This window comes from Peromyscus maniculatus, chromosome 7 (genome assembly GCF_049852395.1).
Source record: "Peromyscus maniculatus bairdii isolate BWxNUB_F1_BW_parent chromosome 7, HU_Pman_BW_mat_3.1, whole genome shotgun sequence".
NCBI classification, from domain to species: Eukaryota; Metazoa; Chordata; class Mammalia; order Rodentia; family Cricetidae; genus Peromyscus; species Peromyscus maniculatus.
The window spans coordinates 107,483,728-107,499,951 of record NC_134858.1 but is presented as its reverse complement, the minus strand read 5'-3'; the positions used below and the strand labels follow the sequence as shown (position 1 = coordinate 107,499,951).

The 16,224-nt window shown below is 44.3% G+C and overlaps 1 protein-coding gene across 49 annotated transcripts in view; it reads right to left on the bottom strand.

Moving 5' to 3' along the window:
- Positions 1-16,224, bottom strand: part of Map4 (microtubule associated protein 4) — a 143,926-nt gene that overhangs the window by 14,597 nt on the left and 113,105 nt on the right. For 29 of the 49 annotated variants that reach the window (XM_076577094.1, XM_076577086.1, XM_076577088.1 and 26 more), the window contains 5 exons: positions 6,825-6,934; positions 5,678-5,899; positions 1,279-1,462; positions 592-651; positions 191-483 (listed from right to left, as the gene is read on the bottom strand). In XM_076577094.1, coding sequence (XP_076433209.1) covers positions 191-483; positions 592-651; positions 1,279-1,462; positions 5,678-5,899; positions 6,825-6,934 — 869 coding nt within the window. Of the gene's footprint in view, positions 1-190; positions 484-591; positions 652-1,278; positions 1,463-5,677; positions 5,900-6,824; positions 6,935-14,570; positions 16,197-16,224 lie in introns of those variants that run through there. The other 20 variants (XM_076577098.1, XM_076577099.1, XM_076577100.1 and 17 more) reach the window with 2 other exon arrangements.

The window sequence follows — 16,224 nt, the reverse complement described above, 5'->3', positions numbered from 1 at the left end:
AAGACTCTTTCTACCCCAACATACTGAACAGTAGCTCTTGTATCACTATGGGAAGAGAAAGAGAGAACAAAGCTGACCCTGGGTCTTCCTGGTCCTGAATGCAAGGTCCTAAAAGCCCTCTTTGGTGGCTGGACAAGGCAGAAGAGAAGCAGAAGCCAGCATGCTAAGATCCCCAAGCTCCTGGACTTACCCGGCCTCCTCCAGGCTGGTGCTTGATGTTTTCTGTAGAGCCAATCTTGGAGCGAACATTCTTCAGATCAGGGGCAGAGGCAGTGGTGGTCAGGCGGCTCAGCCTGGGAGCAGAGGAACTAGGCTTCGCCGAGGTGGGCTTCTTGTCCACAGAAACTGCCACAGAAGGCCGGGAAGGTACAGAAGTGGGCTTGACTCGAGTGGAGGTCGTCCCTCCTGGGGGTGCTGGCCCAGTGGGAGTGGTGTTTCTCTTCACAGAACTGGTAGAGGTGGTCTTTGAGCGACTCAAGTCAGCTGTAAAGAAGGAGAGGTGGCAGGAGTGCATGGGAAAAGGGGTCTCAGAGTTGGGAGGGAGGGCAGGCTCACTGGGCTGCGTCAGGTGTTAGGTCAACTGGGTATTACCTGGTGCAGACTTGGCAGTCATCTTTTTGACATCAGCGGCTTTTCCCTCTGTTTTAGTGGCTGCACAAACAAAGTAGTATACTTAACGAGATGACATGCTGAGATTCATCATTCATTTGACAATTACAGAATGCCTACTTTGAGCTAGTGACTGTGCTTGTATCTGGAACATAGTACAAAAATTAAAATAGTCACATGAAGACTGTGTGCTCACAGTATACAAGGCCAGCACTGCATCTCGTTTTCATCAGTCTCAGTAATGACTTATGCGAAGTAGCTTATCAAATATGCCTATGAGATTAAATTACCTGTTTCTTTTTTGCATGGTGGAGACTAAACCTAGGGCCTCGCACACACTGGAAGTGTTTTACCATGGGGCTGGACTCATGGACACAAGGTGATGGCATCTACGTAGTCACTAACAAAGGAGTAACTAACTCATCCGAGAATTCACAAGCATCACCTTTGCTCAAGATTTTTCTGATACACACAGCTGCTAATAAGCTCACTCAGTGGTGAGGGCTTGCTAAGCCCAGGGCCTGCCTGGCTACCACTGTACAAGGTACCTAACACTGAAAGTTATTGCATAAACAAATCACTATAATGTCAGTGCTACAGCCAGAAGCAAAGGGAAAGGCCTATTCTCTTCCCACTGGTTCCCAGGGAAGAAGACTATGTAATACTCACAGATGGGCCTCTTAGGCAGAGGTGTGGCAGGACTTCTACTGCTTGGCCCAGTGGAGACAAGACTTGAGGGAGATGTGGCTTTTGAGACAGTTGGGGTGGTTTTAGGTCCAGGTCTGAGGGCTGGGGTGGATGCAGGCTTGGAAGGTGAGGTCCGCTTTTCGGAAATCTTAGCCTCTGTAACTGGCTGGAAATGGGAAAGTGGAGGTAAGAGCTGCAGGTCAGTGATGGCTCCATAGGGTTTTATAAGCATGCCCAGAAAATAGAAGACACTATGGACTCTGCAGTGAGTAACTAGAAAATATATGGTTCTAAGTCAAGTAACTCAGATAATTTGGGCAAGGTGTTTGATGCTTGTGATATCAGTGCACTTGGAAGGATTAGGGTAAGAAGATTGTTATGAGTTTGAGGCTAGCACAAGCTACAAAGTGAGTTCCAGAACTGACTTATCCACAGATAGAGACCACAAAACAAAAACAAAACAAGAAAGACCTTCAGAGCAAGTGCCAGGTAGGATTAGGAGATGGGAGTCAGTCTCCATCAATCCACTGGGAGTGTAACCTCAAAGGATGTTTCTTACCACAACCTATTTTTACTTGACAAGATTTAATAACCATATGAACCAGAAGCTAGAAGTAATGTTTAGCCATTCTCTTAGTTAGCATTTACCCAGAGCAGTGGGACAGGACAGCATTCTACCAGTCAAATCTGAGTGAGAGCCTGAGCTTGTAGCCTGAGTCTGGTTCCTAAGGCACAGTGTGTCCATTCCATGTACGCTTTACTTCTTCTTCTTCTTCTTCTTTTTTTTTTTGGGGGGTGGGTGGGCGGTTTTTGAGACAGGGTTTCTCTGTAGCTTTGGAGCCTGTCCTGGACTAGCTCTGTAGACCAGGCTGGCCTTGAACTCACAGAGATCCACCTGCCTCTACCTCCCAACTGCTGGGATTACAGGCGTGCGCCACGACCGCCCGGCCGCTTTACTTCTTTATCTGAATAACGATCAGAAAACAGCATTGTTGCAGCCAAGTTTTGATGATGTGGTATTAGGGAATCAGAGCATGGGAAGACAGAAGAGAGATGACAAAAAGGGCCACGCGTAACCAACATCAGGCACAGGACAACGTTCAAATAAGAGACAGTTAAGGCAGCGTTAGAAATTAAGGTTGTCAGGAAGGGGGAGAAAAGAGAAACCAAAAGACACAAAACAGTTTGGTCTACAGAGTGAGTTCCAGAACAGTCAGGGCTACACAAACAAACTCTGTCTCAAAAAGCAAACAAAAATAATAATAAAAATAGAATTACAGGCTAGTATCCTATCAAATCAAGTCTAACTGCCTACGGAGAACCTCAGGGTCAGAATGAGGAACCTGCATCCTTTTCAGTTTGCTCTGGAATTTTACTTTGATTTCCTTTAGATTTATGTATTTTAGGTGTATGAATGCTTTGCCTGAATGTACGTACGTGCACCATATGCATGCACCATATCCATGGAAAGTGAGAAGAGGGCTTCAGAGCCCCCTGGAACTGGAGGAACAGATGGTTATAAACCACTTATGTTGGTGTGAGAACTGAATTGAGGTTCTCAAAAGTAACAAGTGCTCTTAACCAATGAACCATTTCACCAGCGTGTATGTGTGTGTGTGTGGTGTGTATGTGTGTGTGTGTGTGTGTGGTGTGTATGTGTGCGTGTGTGTGTGTGTGTGTGTGTGTGTGTGTGTGTGTGTGGTGTGTATGTGTGTGGTGTGTGTGTGTGTGTGTGTGTGGTATGTGTGTGTGTGTGTGTGTGTGTGTGTGTGTGTGGTGTGTATGTGTGTGTGTGTGTGTGTGTGTGTGTTGTGTGTGTGGTGTGCATGTGTGTGTGTGTGTGTGTGTGTGTGTGGTATGTATGTGTAGGTGCCTGCAGAGACCCAATGTGGATGCTTTGAACAGAACTTGGGTCTTCTGAAGAACAGTGTGCACTCTTTAACCCCTGGTCCATCTCTCCAGACCCTGTTCAAGAAATGAGGACCAGGCAGAGCATAGTCAGATCTCTACTGGTCTGGTGCCAGTCTGCTCTATATAGTGTGTTCCAGGCTTGTCAGAGCTACACAGTGAGTCTTTGTCACAAAACAAAACAAACCTCCCCCCCCCCCCCCCAGACAGGGTTTCTCTGTGTAGTTTTGGTGCCTGTCCTGGAACTCACTCTGTAGTCCAGGCTGGCCTTGAACTCACAGAGATCTGCCTGCCTCTGCCTCCCAAGTGCTGCGATTAAAGGCATGCATCACCACCGCCCAGCAAAACAAAACATTTTGAGGACCAAAGCAAACATTGTAACTATGGTTAAGAACAATCTAACAGAGCTTTATTATTTCTATCAGACCTCAAAAGTTGCTGGGATAGACTGCTCTTTTAGCCACAGTTAAATTGTTGGTTCCCATTTCGTTTTCTGAACAGGTTTTCCATTTTCCATTTATAGTATGCTTCTGTAAATCTACTTTAAGGGCCAAAATGGCCTAACTAGACTTTAGTGCATCACTCTCTTAAAATGTTTTAAACTGTCTATCTGAAAGACAAACAACAGGAACACTTATAATACTGGTTACTCTTTTAAGCTATGTAGCTCAAATTAGCCTGGAACTCATAACCTTCCCACCTCAACCTCCTGCACACTGGGCTTGGTTAAACATCTTTAAGCCAGTTGCCTATAAACTGCTGTTGAAACACCACATAGCAAAAAGCCATAATACAACAGTGTTGTAGGGGTCCAAATATGAGAAATGTGGTTAGAAGTAGGCTCAAACCTTGCCTCTGTCACTTACTGGCATGGACTTGATTTAGGAAGGCAACTTGACTGAGCTTAAACTTCCAGAATTAAAAAATGCAGTTAACAATATTTATATTATGGATGGTTGAGAATATCCAAGGAATTAAATGTATCAAAAAACTAGTATATAGCCAGGCAGTGGTGGCCTTTAATCCCAGCACTTGGAGGGCAGAGGCAGGCTGATCTCTGAGTTCGAGGCCAGCCTGGTCTACAGTTTCAGGACAGCCAAGGCTACACAGAGAAACCTGTATTTGAAAACCAAGAGAGAAGAGAAAAGAAACTAGTCTAGTACACTTACACATCCCGGCAGCCTCCTTTTCCTTGTCCGAAGTCTTAGTGAGGACCTACTGTCCAGGACACCAGTCACCTTCCTTCTACCCTCTTAATCAAATCGTTTCCTAAAGATCCAGAATGGGAGCCAACCAGACAGACAATGTTCAGAGAGAAAGCCTACGAGACAACACCATTTCTAGTCTCTGACAGGATTTCTCAGCTTCTTAGCCAGGGTTCCAGTTTAAGACTACAATCCCTACAGTAACTTTAAGTAGAACACTATCACCTGACCATGGGAACCCTTTCCCACCATGAATTTGAAGATAAAGAGGCTAAGCTAAAGGCTCTTCTCAAATAGAACAAGAACTCAGGGAAGCCAGTAGCAGCTACAGCCTTCACCATCTCCTCCTCCTCCTCCTCCTCCTCCTCCTCCTCCTCTTCCTCCTCCTCCTCCAGGAATATCTGAAAGCAAGGACAGCACTAACTGGGAACTGGAAGGATGAACATCACAAGTAGCCCAGTGACAATATGATCCTGGACCCTGTTGAGCTCAGCTGGAAAGGTCAGCATGTTGCTAAATAATGGGAAAACTTTATTCTAAAGGGTGATTAAAGAGAAAAGCAAATAATTGAATTCTAAATACAAATTGTGACCCATCTCAAACAATATCTGATTAGTCTATGAAGTATAGGAAACTGATGAAAGGACATAACTAGGTGAAGAGTAAGGAACAGTTAAGAAGGAAGAAGCTAAGCGGTGGTGGTGGTGGTGCACTCCTTTAATCCCAGCACTCAGAGTTGGAGGCAGGCAGATCTCTCTCTGAGTTCTGAGTTGAAGCCAGCCTGATCTACAGAGCAAGTTCTAGGACAGCCAGGGCCACACAGAGAAACCCTGTCTTGGGGAAAAAAAAGAAAGGAAGGAAGGAAGGAAGGAAGGAAGGAAGGAAGGAAGGAAGGAAGGAAGGAAGGAAGGAAGGAAGGAAGGAGAAAGAGAGAGAGAGAGAAAGAGAAAGAAAGAAAGAAAGAAAGAAAGAAAGAAAGAAAGAAAGAAAGAAAGAAAGAAAGAAAGAAAGAAAGAAAGGAAAAGAAAAGAATGAAAGTAGATGGAATATTGCTTCTGACCAGGTCAGACAAAGGTAAAAAGAATAAAAGGTTTTTAAGTGCTATGATCTCACCATTGGGCATCCAAACTGATGTTCAAAGCACCTATTTGCCCTTTCCCTACCCTTTTCCAGGTCCACCAGTTCATCATCTGTAGCAACAAAGAGCCTGTGTATTGACCTCAAGCTCAGCAGGCATCTTTTCCTGGCAGAGATGGGTGGCTACTCACCTTTGGTTTCAGGTCTCTGGCAGGTAGGGTGGAAGGCCTGGCAGCAGCACTGGCAGCAGCAGGGCGTTTGGGTGGGGCAGCTGGCACTGAGCCTGAAGCGAGGCTCATGGGTTTTTTATTCAACCCACCAGAAGTGGTGGGAGCTGGTTGCTTAGGGAGAGAAGTGGGCTGTGTTTTGGCTTTCGATGTTGAAGTCTTGGCAGGTTGAGTGGTGGCCAAAGGCTTTAGGTTGATGGTTGTTTAATTTTTAATTTTTAATTTTTAAAGAACATCAAACACACAGACAAGAATAAAAACAAATTAAAATAAAGTATAAATTGCACAATTCAAAGTAAAATTATAAGCAATGAGGATTGATGCAACTGAAAATTAGCATTCCTTTCTTCTGAGCTCAGTAAAAAAGCAAAGTGATACCAAGATGGAGATAGAAACTATAATTTTCTTCTATAAATAAAGCCATCAGCAAGTAATTAAATCAATACTGACTGGATCTTACTTCATTTTTTTTAAAACAGGATCTAGCTATTTTATCCAGGATGGCATACAGCTCAAGATCCTCTAGCCTCAGGCTTCCAAACTGCTAAGATTACAGGTACAGGCACCACACCCTGATTTCTTACCTATGTCTTGACAAGACAGCATAACTGTACCTAAAATGCAGCGCCTATGTGTTTATGAAGTACAAGAGGAAGTTTTGAACCTATTAACTATCTGGAAAACCTTCATTTCCTTTTCATGAACAGATTTCAGATAAGTCTACAATTGCTTTTTGTTGTTAGTAAGGGAAGTCATTTATACATTGACTATGGTGAGCATATCAAGACACGGTCTGAAAAAGCCATGGGCATGGTAGCAGAGTGCTTGCCTGGAAACACAAGACCCTAGGATCAACCTCCAGCACAGAAAACAAATATGTAATGAACATTTTACACAGATATACTATAAGTGCAAGGGCAAGAGGTTTTTAACATTTGGGATAGGCCATGTGAGAAAATAGGAATATACTTTCTAAGAACATCTAAATTTGAAGAAAGACAAGATAGCTCAGAAAAAAAGACAGTGCATTTATGATCCAAGCAGTAATAGCAGAAGGTCCTGACTTTAAAAATTACAGAAAAGGATTACTACCACTCATTCAAGCACCTACCTTTGCTTTCTTTTCTGGGCTTGGTGGTAGCTCCTTGTTTGGTGGGGTAGTGATGTCATTTCCTGTCACACCCACAGCAGCCTTTCCTTCTTCTTCTTGCCTGGCTATCCCTAAAGAGTGGAGAGTCAATGAGAATTATCCTAAGCAAATGTGTTTTTAAAACTATTTTAAACATACATGGCTCAGCTGAGACAGCCGGGACTCCATTCTGAAGAGTCCTGAAGGGCGATGCCGTTGAGGATGAACACTGCCCTGCACTCTCCCTGCGATCCCAGCAGTTCTAGGAGCACTTGTCCTGTGCTGAAGCAATCTAAGGAGAGGGGCCTTGATGACTGGTGGAAGGAAACAGTCCTTAACGTTTGGTTTCCTTTCCCTTGACACCAACAAAGAGCTTCTGTCACCCAAACACCTACTCCCTGAGAACAAAGGGGACAACAATCTCTTCTGCTATAGTCTATCCCTGGAGTAAAGGTTGCTGAGAGATGGGGCAAGAGCCAGCTCATTCAATGTCTGGCCTTACTTCCTTTCCCTGTAGAGAACCACTTACAGAGAGTGTGAGATTAGGCTGCTCCAGTTCTAACGGTGACCTAGATTCCCAACAAGGCTGAGATCCACAGAAAATAAAGTCATAAGCCCAAGCTAGCAAAACTCCTCTCCCCAGTGGAGGTACTTCATTTGGATGCCAATATGAACCTTGCCTAGAAGCACTATGAATGCGGAGGTTTTGTGACTGGTACAAAAATCCAGAACCACAAAAACTATAATTAAAGAAAAGCAAAGTCATAAAATCCAAAAGGCAATTGCCAAACAAAAGAAGAAAATTGAGCCTCATCTCAAATACAAAGAGATTATATGAATAACTCCTGCAAACCAGGGACTCTTTTTTTGTTACAGGATCTTGTATAGCCAGGGTTGGTCTGGAAATCACTGCATATATGAAGATGATTCTGAATTTCCTGTCTCCAACTTCTGAGTGCTGGGATTACAGAATTGTACTGTTATATCAAGTTTATGTGGTGCAAACCTAGGCTTTTAGGATGCTGGATAAGCATGCTACCAATTGAGCTACATGCCCTGTGGCTTGCTTCTTTTTTTTTTTTTGAAGACAGGCTCTCATATAACAGATGCTGGTCTTGAACTCCAGATCCTCTTACCTCAATATGATAAAAGATGTGATTACAGGCCTCAGCCATTACGCCTAGGCCCAGTTATCAGTAAGTCTTGTACGGTTAACAATTCAAAAGAAAAAGTTTTGAAAGAATAAGAAAATAGGTCTTAGAAATGCTAATGTCTTTTGAAAACATGAAAAGGTGAGCCAGGCACAGTAGCACAATGCCTATAATTCTAATACTGGGGAGACAGTAGCAGTCAAGAATTCAAGATCAGCTCTAGCTACATAGTGAGTTTGAGGCCAGCCAGGCTATATGAGATCCAGTCTTAAAAACCAAATAGGAAGGGTTGGAGATATCTCAAAGGTTAAGAACAATGACCTTTCTTGCAGAGGACCTACATTTGCTTCCCAGCACCCATGTTATAGCTTATAGATCTAGTTTTAGGGGATCCACAGGCACTGCATACACATAATACATAGACATATAGGCAGAAACACCCATGAAATAAAAATACAAATCTTAAAGGAAGAAAGAAAAGACAAAAAGAGTTGAGAGTTCTTATCTTGGATCCTCTTTTCCTGCTATCATATGGACTATACGAACATCTTTCAAAATTTCTCAAACAGTTTAGAAATTCATTCATTGCTTTGTACAACTGCTCAGTAGTTGCTGTACGCATCTAGTACTAACAGCAACAGAGACAGAACAACAGAACAAACTACTGAACTTTGATTTCCACTTACGATCCATGACCTACCCCCACTTTACTTTGATTTTCTGCAGTGGAACTTACGACTCGAACATTCTAGGCAAACACATGACTGCTGAGCTCTATTCTGAACACCTAACCCCACTTTAAAATACAATGTCCGAGGGCTGTGGAGATAGCTCAGTAGGTAAAGCAGGTCCATGGAGACCTGTGTTTGGTCCCTGCAATCCATGGGGAAATGCCTGCTTGTAATTCCAGTGCTAGGGAAGTAGAAAGTGGCCAGGCAGCCTAGCCAATGGTGAGCTTCAGGGCAACTAGAGACCTTGTTTCAAAGGAGGTGGATGGTGTTCCTGAGGATGGCACCTAAAATTGTTCTCAGGCCTCCACATAAATATGTAATATGCACCTGCACACACACCAACATATGGGCATAAAATTTGTCAGATTTATTTCTTATTCATATTGTAAGCCTCATATCAGATAATACTAGAGTTTTTGCTCTGTTAATCAAATGTGGTTTAAAAACTCATTAGGAGGACAGTCTATAATATTTATACCTTTTTATCTACTGTTGTTCTTCCATTGTTGAAACTCCAAATCCAAAGCCTCCTTCTGTTACATCTCATCTCACCTTTTGGGAGATTTTCTGTTAGCTGTTTCCAAGGGTCTGTCCACCAGACACAAATGCTCTTATTTGTCCTTGAAATAAACTCTAAAAGAATTTCTGTCTCTTCTATTCCTGGACAGCTTTGCCATCACTGTTAGCCATTGTCACTGATTTCCTGTTAGCCCTGAGAAAACACCTGCTCCTGCATTGCATGTGCTCCGGTTTCTGTCAGAAACAAACACGCTGTCATTCATTCCCTGAAAGAGTCCTCAGTCCCTTTCTGCTGCTTTCAAGATCTTTATCTTTGTTTCTAGAAGTTCCTGCTAACTTGAAAACAGGAGTTTATTAGCTATGAAATGTTTGAACATTTTTTCACATGTTTCGAATTATCAATTCAGTTTGTTTGTTTTGTTTTTCAAGACAAGGCTTCTTTGTGTAACAGTCTTGGCTGTCCTGGAACTAGCTTGTAGACCAGGCTGGCCTAAACTGAACTCAAGAGATCTACCTGTGTCTCGAGTGCTGGGATAAAAGGCATGTGCCACCACACCTGGTTTAGTTTCTTGATTTTTTTTTTTTTTTTGTTGTTGTTTTTTGTTTTTCGAGACAGGGTTTCTCTGTGTGGCTTTGGAACCTCTCCTAGCTCTCACTCTGTAGCCCAGGCTGGCCTCGAACTCAGAGATCCGCCTGCCTCTGCTTCCCGAGTGCTGGGATTAAAGGCGTGCGCCACCACCGCCCAGCTAGTTTCTTGAATTTTTATGCTACTATCTTTTACCTAATTTGGTACATTTGATGATTAGTTTCTTGGAACAGAGGGTAGTAGCAACCAATGCCCAGGTTTTTTCATTAGTTTCCCTTGTCATTTGGAGAATCTGCTATTTTCTTTCCAGTCTATTTTTCACTATTATTCAAATGATTAAACTGAGTAATATTTACTCATTTGCCAAATTCACTGATACCCCTTTAAGGATGAAACTAGGGCAAGTGCTCTACCACTGAATATATATATATATATATATATATATATATATATATATATATACATCCCCATCTCTGATTCTCTGATTGTAACACATTTTTATTTTAGATTTTTTTAAAGACTTATTTATTTTGTATATATGAGTATTTTCTCTCCATGTACATCTGCACACCAGAAAAGGACATCTGATCCCATGGGGCTACACTTAGAGACAGTTGTATGCCATCATGTGGGTGCTGGGAATTGAACCCAGGATCTTTGGAAGAGCAGCCAGTGCTCTTATCCAGCCACTGGGTATAGAGGACTGGCAGATAAGCAGCTTATACATATTCATAATGCCATTACTTGGTGATGGCAGGGGACAGGTGGGCATCCCTGCAACTACTACCAATGTGGAGGGGTAAGGTCAACAGCTGCTTCTGCTGAGTATGGAACAGATGATGTGTCATAAGGTCTCCCAACACAGGTGGATTGCCCAATGCTGGGTATATTCAGGAAAACAGGACTTCACTAGGCTTCTTTTTTTCCTTATCAAAAACAAGCAAACAACAGCAACAAAAAACCTGACCCAATTTATTTATTGAGTATATGGCATACCAAGGTGTACATGTAGAGGTCAGGTGACAATTTTAGGTGTCTGTTCTCTGCCTTCATACTAGAAGAGTGAATCCCAGGTGTGCTGAGGCTTTACTTACTGCACAGTCTCATAAGCTCTTTCTAGTCCTTTTTCAAGACAGACTGGACCCGTCTTTTTTCATTTTCTTCTCCTCCTCCTCCTCCTTTTTCTTCTTACTACTGCTACTACTGTTGTTATTATTATTGCCTACTTGCTAGAATTCTAGGTGCAGGCCTCTCCAGTGGTACAGCAGAAATAAAGAAACATGACTGGGGTCGTCCACCCCCCACCCCCCACCCCCCCCCCACCCCCCCGCCACGAGACTTTCACAGAGGAGCTCCTCCTTGCCTCTGAGGTATCCATGCTAGGCACTATTGCCAAATGTTGCCAGCGTTTCACAGACAAATGTCCAAAAGAGGATTCATTACATTAACCCCTTCCAATGACCTTTCCGATGTTCATACAACTAGCTTGAAAAACTAGGCTTAGGATCCCAGCACTCACACCCCCACACCTATCCTAGCCAGTTTCTAGTTTGCCTGTTTGTTTTGTTTTCCCCTCCATTCCTGATTTCTTTTGAGACAGGATTTCTCCAAGCAGCCCTGGCTGTCCGGAACGTGCTGTGTAGACCAGAATGCCCTTGACCTTGCACCTGCATGCCTCAAGGCAAGCACCAGCACACCCATTGTAGTCTGGTTATAATTACAGCTTTTTTGGTTTTGTTTTCCTTTTGAAATACTGGGGATTGAACCCAGGATCTCACACATACTGGACAAGTTCTTTATCAATAGACACACCCTCTGGCTTTTTGGTAGTTTTTTTTTTTTTTTTTTTTAAGGGCTAGAAATAAAGGCAGTTTTGTTAAGGGAAAAAAGCATTCCTGAGAGTGGAAGTTCGCTATCGAGCTGGGGAAACAGCTCGGCACCACGAAGGCTCTGATCCTTTCTGAATTAATTTACATAGCAGCTGTCTTCTCTCACATCTATATACTGAAGTCTTTCCTAATGCATGCTCTGGTTGTTAGATGCAACCTACATTTTGTAATTTTTGTTATTTTTTTATTTATCACTAAGCTTTCTAAGCTAGCCTTAAACTCTACTGTAAACCAGGATGGCCTTAAATTTGCCATCCCCCTGCCTCAGCCTCCTGAGTCACTAACTCATCAGGCAGGAAATTCAAGTTGCCTTACCTCTTCCCGTTCACCCTACCTACTAGGAAAAGCAGTCTTCCCATGTATACCTTGGGCTGGGTTATTTGCTGTCACTAGCAGGGAACACAGTAGTTAGCAATTACGAAATTTCTCAGTGCAGCATTTCAAACTTAGTAAGACTGGATCTCCACTTCCAAGGAGTTCCCCTACCTTTCCCTGGGGGTGGGTGGGGTGGGAGGTGAGGAGGAGCATATGTACAGGGGGCAGCAGAGAACCTCCAGACACACACATTAGCTACCATGAGATCCTCTTACGCCCTACTTAAAATGAACAAAGCCAAAGTTTTCAACTACCTTCTCCTTCCCACTGCTTCTCTCTTTGCTAGGCTCTCACTCGGTAACCCAGGCTAATATTTAACTCATAGAAATTCTCCTGCCTCAGCTTCAAGTGCTAGAATTAGAGGCATGCACCCCCACAACTTACTGGCTTCAAGTCTTTGTTTACATGAGTTCCTTTATCTGGAAGTCTTTACCTCTGAACTGTCAGCAATCCTATTTTTAAAAACCAGGATTAAGCCGGCGGTGGTGGCGCACACCTTTAATCCCAGCACTCAGGAGGCAGAGGCAGGTGGATCTTTGTGATTTCGAGGCCAGCCTGGTCTACAGAGTGAGTTCCAGGAAAGGCGCAAAGCTACACAGAGAAACCCTGTCTCGAAAAACCAAAAACAAACAAACAAAACAAAAAACCAAAACCAAAACCAAGATCAAATGTATCCCCCTAAAAAAATGTTTCATGATTCACAAATCTTTCAGCCACTGTCCACCAAGCCCTTGACTAGGTGGTTTAGTTGCTTAAAGACAATGACAATTTCTAGTGCCCAGACAGTGACTGACAAATTGTAGGCATGTTCATCAACTACTCTTTATAGCTTAGTGTCAGGATTCAGACATTTATAGGTGAAGGACTTCGTGAATTTGTCAGTTATTCAGAATGGTTTTCCTGCCAGAACTGTTAGTGTGAACTAGAATGAACCTGTTCTAAAACTAAAAAATCCTTACAAGTCATTATCCGGCCAGGCTTGGAAGAGGATGGCAGTCAGTGTCACAGACTGAATTCAATAGTTTTGGTAATTTACAAAGCCATTTTCGTAATGCCTAGAGTAAGTATGAGCCTGGAACTTAATCCCTACTACCAAAAGGGGAAGATGGAAGGAAGGAAGGAAGGAAGGAAGGAAGGAAGGAAGGAAGGAAGGAAGGAAGGAAGGAAGGAAGGAAGGAAGGAAGGAAAAGGAAACAATTAAAAGAAACAAAATCCAGTTTTCACTCACTACTGACTAGAAGGTGCAGATCACTAACTCTCCATGACCATCACAGGTTTCTGGGGACGGAAGGAAAGAGGAGAGGATCGCATCCAAGAGGACTTTGTAAATCCTGCTACTGCTAGGAGTTTACACAAGCCCAGGGTACCTGGGTTCTTACAATCCTGCTCCACAACAAAAAACTCTGCTAGTGCCCTGAGATGGCTACTCAGCAAAGCGCTTACTACACAAGACTGACAAACCTAGAAGTCAATCCCAGAACTCATGTAAAGATAGGAAGGAAAGACAATTCTGCCCCAAAGTCATGATACATGCCCACCCCAATTATAAATTTAATATTAAAACATTTCATGAAAACGTAGTCAAGAGAATATTGAGAATGGGTCCTAGAAAAGTGCTTAAATAAAAACACATTTTAAGTCCCTATTAACACACTTGTGAATCACGGTCCTTTGTGGTTCAACTTGACCCAGGGAAAAAGGAGTGTTTTCAGACCACCAACAATGCCAGCAGTGGGGGTGGAGGGGAGGAAAGAAAAGGCAATGAGAGAGCACAGAAGGCAGCACTCAGTGCTCGCGGGTCACAAGTCTCTCCTCTCCCCAATCTCCTTTCTTCTCCTTCTTCCCACAAATCCTCAAAACACATGCACAAAGAGAAAACTAGAAGCAGGATAGGGTCAAACATGAAAGACGGGGAGAATATTAAACAGCCAGGTATAAATGGCTCCTTTTCAACTTTAACAAAAATAAAACATCCTCCAAAGCAGAAGGGAAAACAGCTTCCACCCAAACTGTGCAACTTAAAAGAGGTCTGCACTGATAAACCCACTGTGAAGCTGAACAAAGTGACAGATTTTTTTTCAAGCAAGTAAATCAATCAGTGGCAGTGGGATGGTCTGAGCTCAAGAATTATTTGGTTCAAACCAATGGGATCAGAGGGGTGGGGAGATGGGGGATGGGATAGAGAGGGTGGCATGAGGTTAAGCAGCTCTCGTTTTGAATGCCCACCACTCCTGCCCCCACCCATCGCCAACCCAGTCTGCGCACATCCAGAGTCAGGCATTTGTCTCGACCCAGCCAGATTCACTTTGTTCTCTTAAAGCCTCACTCCCGGCAAGCTTCTGACAAGGGAATGAATCCCCCCTGCCAGTCCCAGATCAGGAGGAACAAGCTGCTGATGCTATGGTCCGTAACCTATTGCTTTGGCTCTTTCCTCACTGTCTGCTGGTTCCCAGAGGAGGCAAAATTTAGAAACATACCATCACGTGGGGTCTCTTCACACAGCAACGACGGAGTGTTCTGGGTTGCAGTGACCTCAATTTCATTCTTCCCTGCCAGAGCTGCCTGTCCTGGCTGTTTCTTACCCCCCTGGCAGATGAAGGGACAGGAATCACCTCTTGTCTCACTAGTATCTTCCTGTCCCCTTTCCTTGCTACTTCCTTCAGGAATCTGTTCCAGCTTACTGTGGAGATACAGCCCCGCAGTGTCCAGTTCCTTCTTCCCAGAGCTGCTGTTGTCTTTGCTGAGGTGGACCAGTTCTCTCTTCTTGGCCACTGGTTCCTCGGAGGTTAAAGGAGCAGGTACCTCTGAAGCAGGCAGGCTGGGCAATTCCTCAGCACTCTGCAATCTGCAGCTAGCTGACTGTTCCTCAGCCACTGTCATGGAGCGCCTCATGGCAGGTACTCCCAGTTTCCTGGGCACAGGGCTTGGTACTGGGCTACTGATGGGAGGCAATAGGCCAGAAGGAAGCTCCTCTCGGGCAGGCAGCTCAGGGTACTTATCAGCAAGGTTCACAGCTGGGGGCACTGAGAGGTGGTAACACTCAGACAGGGCTCTGCGCATAGCCTTTTTCTGCTGGGGGGCTTGGTCAAGCACAGGCCCCTCCTCGGTCGAACTCAATGTCTCCAACTCTTGATTCTGGCCTGGGCTGTAAAAGCCTGCATTGAAATTGTCCTGAGTGAAGTCCACCATAGTGACTGGTGGACTGGTGGTGGGTGAATGCTCAATAGTGGGGGCTGAGTGGGTGACAGCTACCAGTAGTGGGGACTGATTATTAGGCTGCTCGGAGTTATCTTTCATCACCCCAATCGCTGGATAGCTGCAGATAAAGCCATTCTCTTTTCCTGGAGTTGTAGCCCTTGAGACCTGAGGGCTCTGAGCTTCTGAGTCAAAGTTGGGGTTCCAAGCACTGGTTTCCTGCTCCTTACTATACTGAGCGATGGTGTCAGCAGCCCCTGGAAAATTCAGCTCTGGCTGGCTATTGGTATCTAGTCCATTCTTCCCTGCCACCTTCCCCTGAACTACAGCGGCTTTGTCTTGCCCCTCTGTTAGTCCCAGGTGGAACTCAGCTGTCTTCTGGTGTACTAAGTTCCCCTCTGAGGGATGGCAGGTTTCTGAAATCACATACCTGCTCTCAAGGTGACCGGAGGTTGCTTGATACGCCTTGTTAGGCTCTTCGATGTTGAGTTCTTTGTCTAGCTTCCCCTCAAAAAAGCAGAGCTTATTATTCTGCTCCAGGAAGCTGGTATTCTTCACAAGCCCGTCTTTCAGCTGCCCATCCATGCTGACATTCAGCCCGATTTCATTCAGTTTACCCTCTGTCCTCTGCCATTCAAATCCAGTCTGGTTGATTTCTTTTGGGGAGTCCATTCCGCACTCTCGAGGCTTGCCTTTGGAGAGCTGATCGTACGCAGCAGTGAGAGAGGCTAGCTGCTTGTCTGGAAGCGACATCGTCTCTCCCACTGCTCCCCCACTCACCCTGGAGCTCTCACACCACCCACGTTCACACAGAGCTTGCAGTGACATCACAGCAAGTTCCCGGGATTCATGGTAAGCTCTGTATTCTCCCAATCCCCCTTTCTCTTCAAGCAGTTGGGTGCTAAATGTATTTACCAGATGTGAAAAGGAAGAATG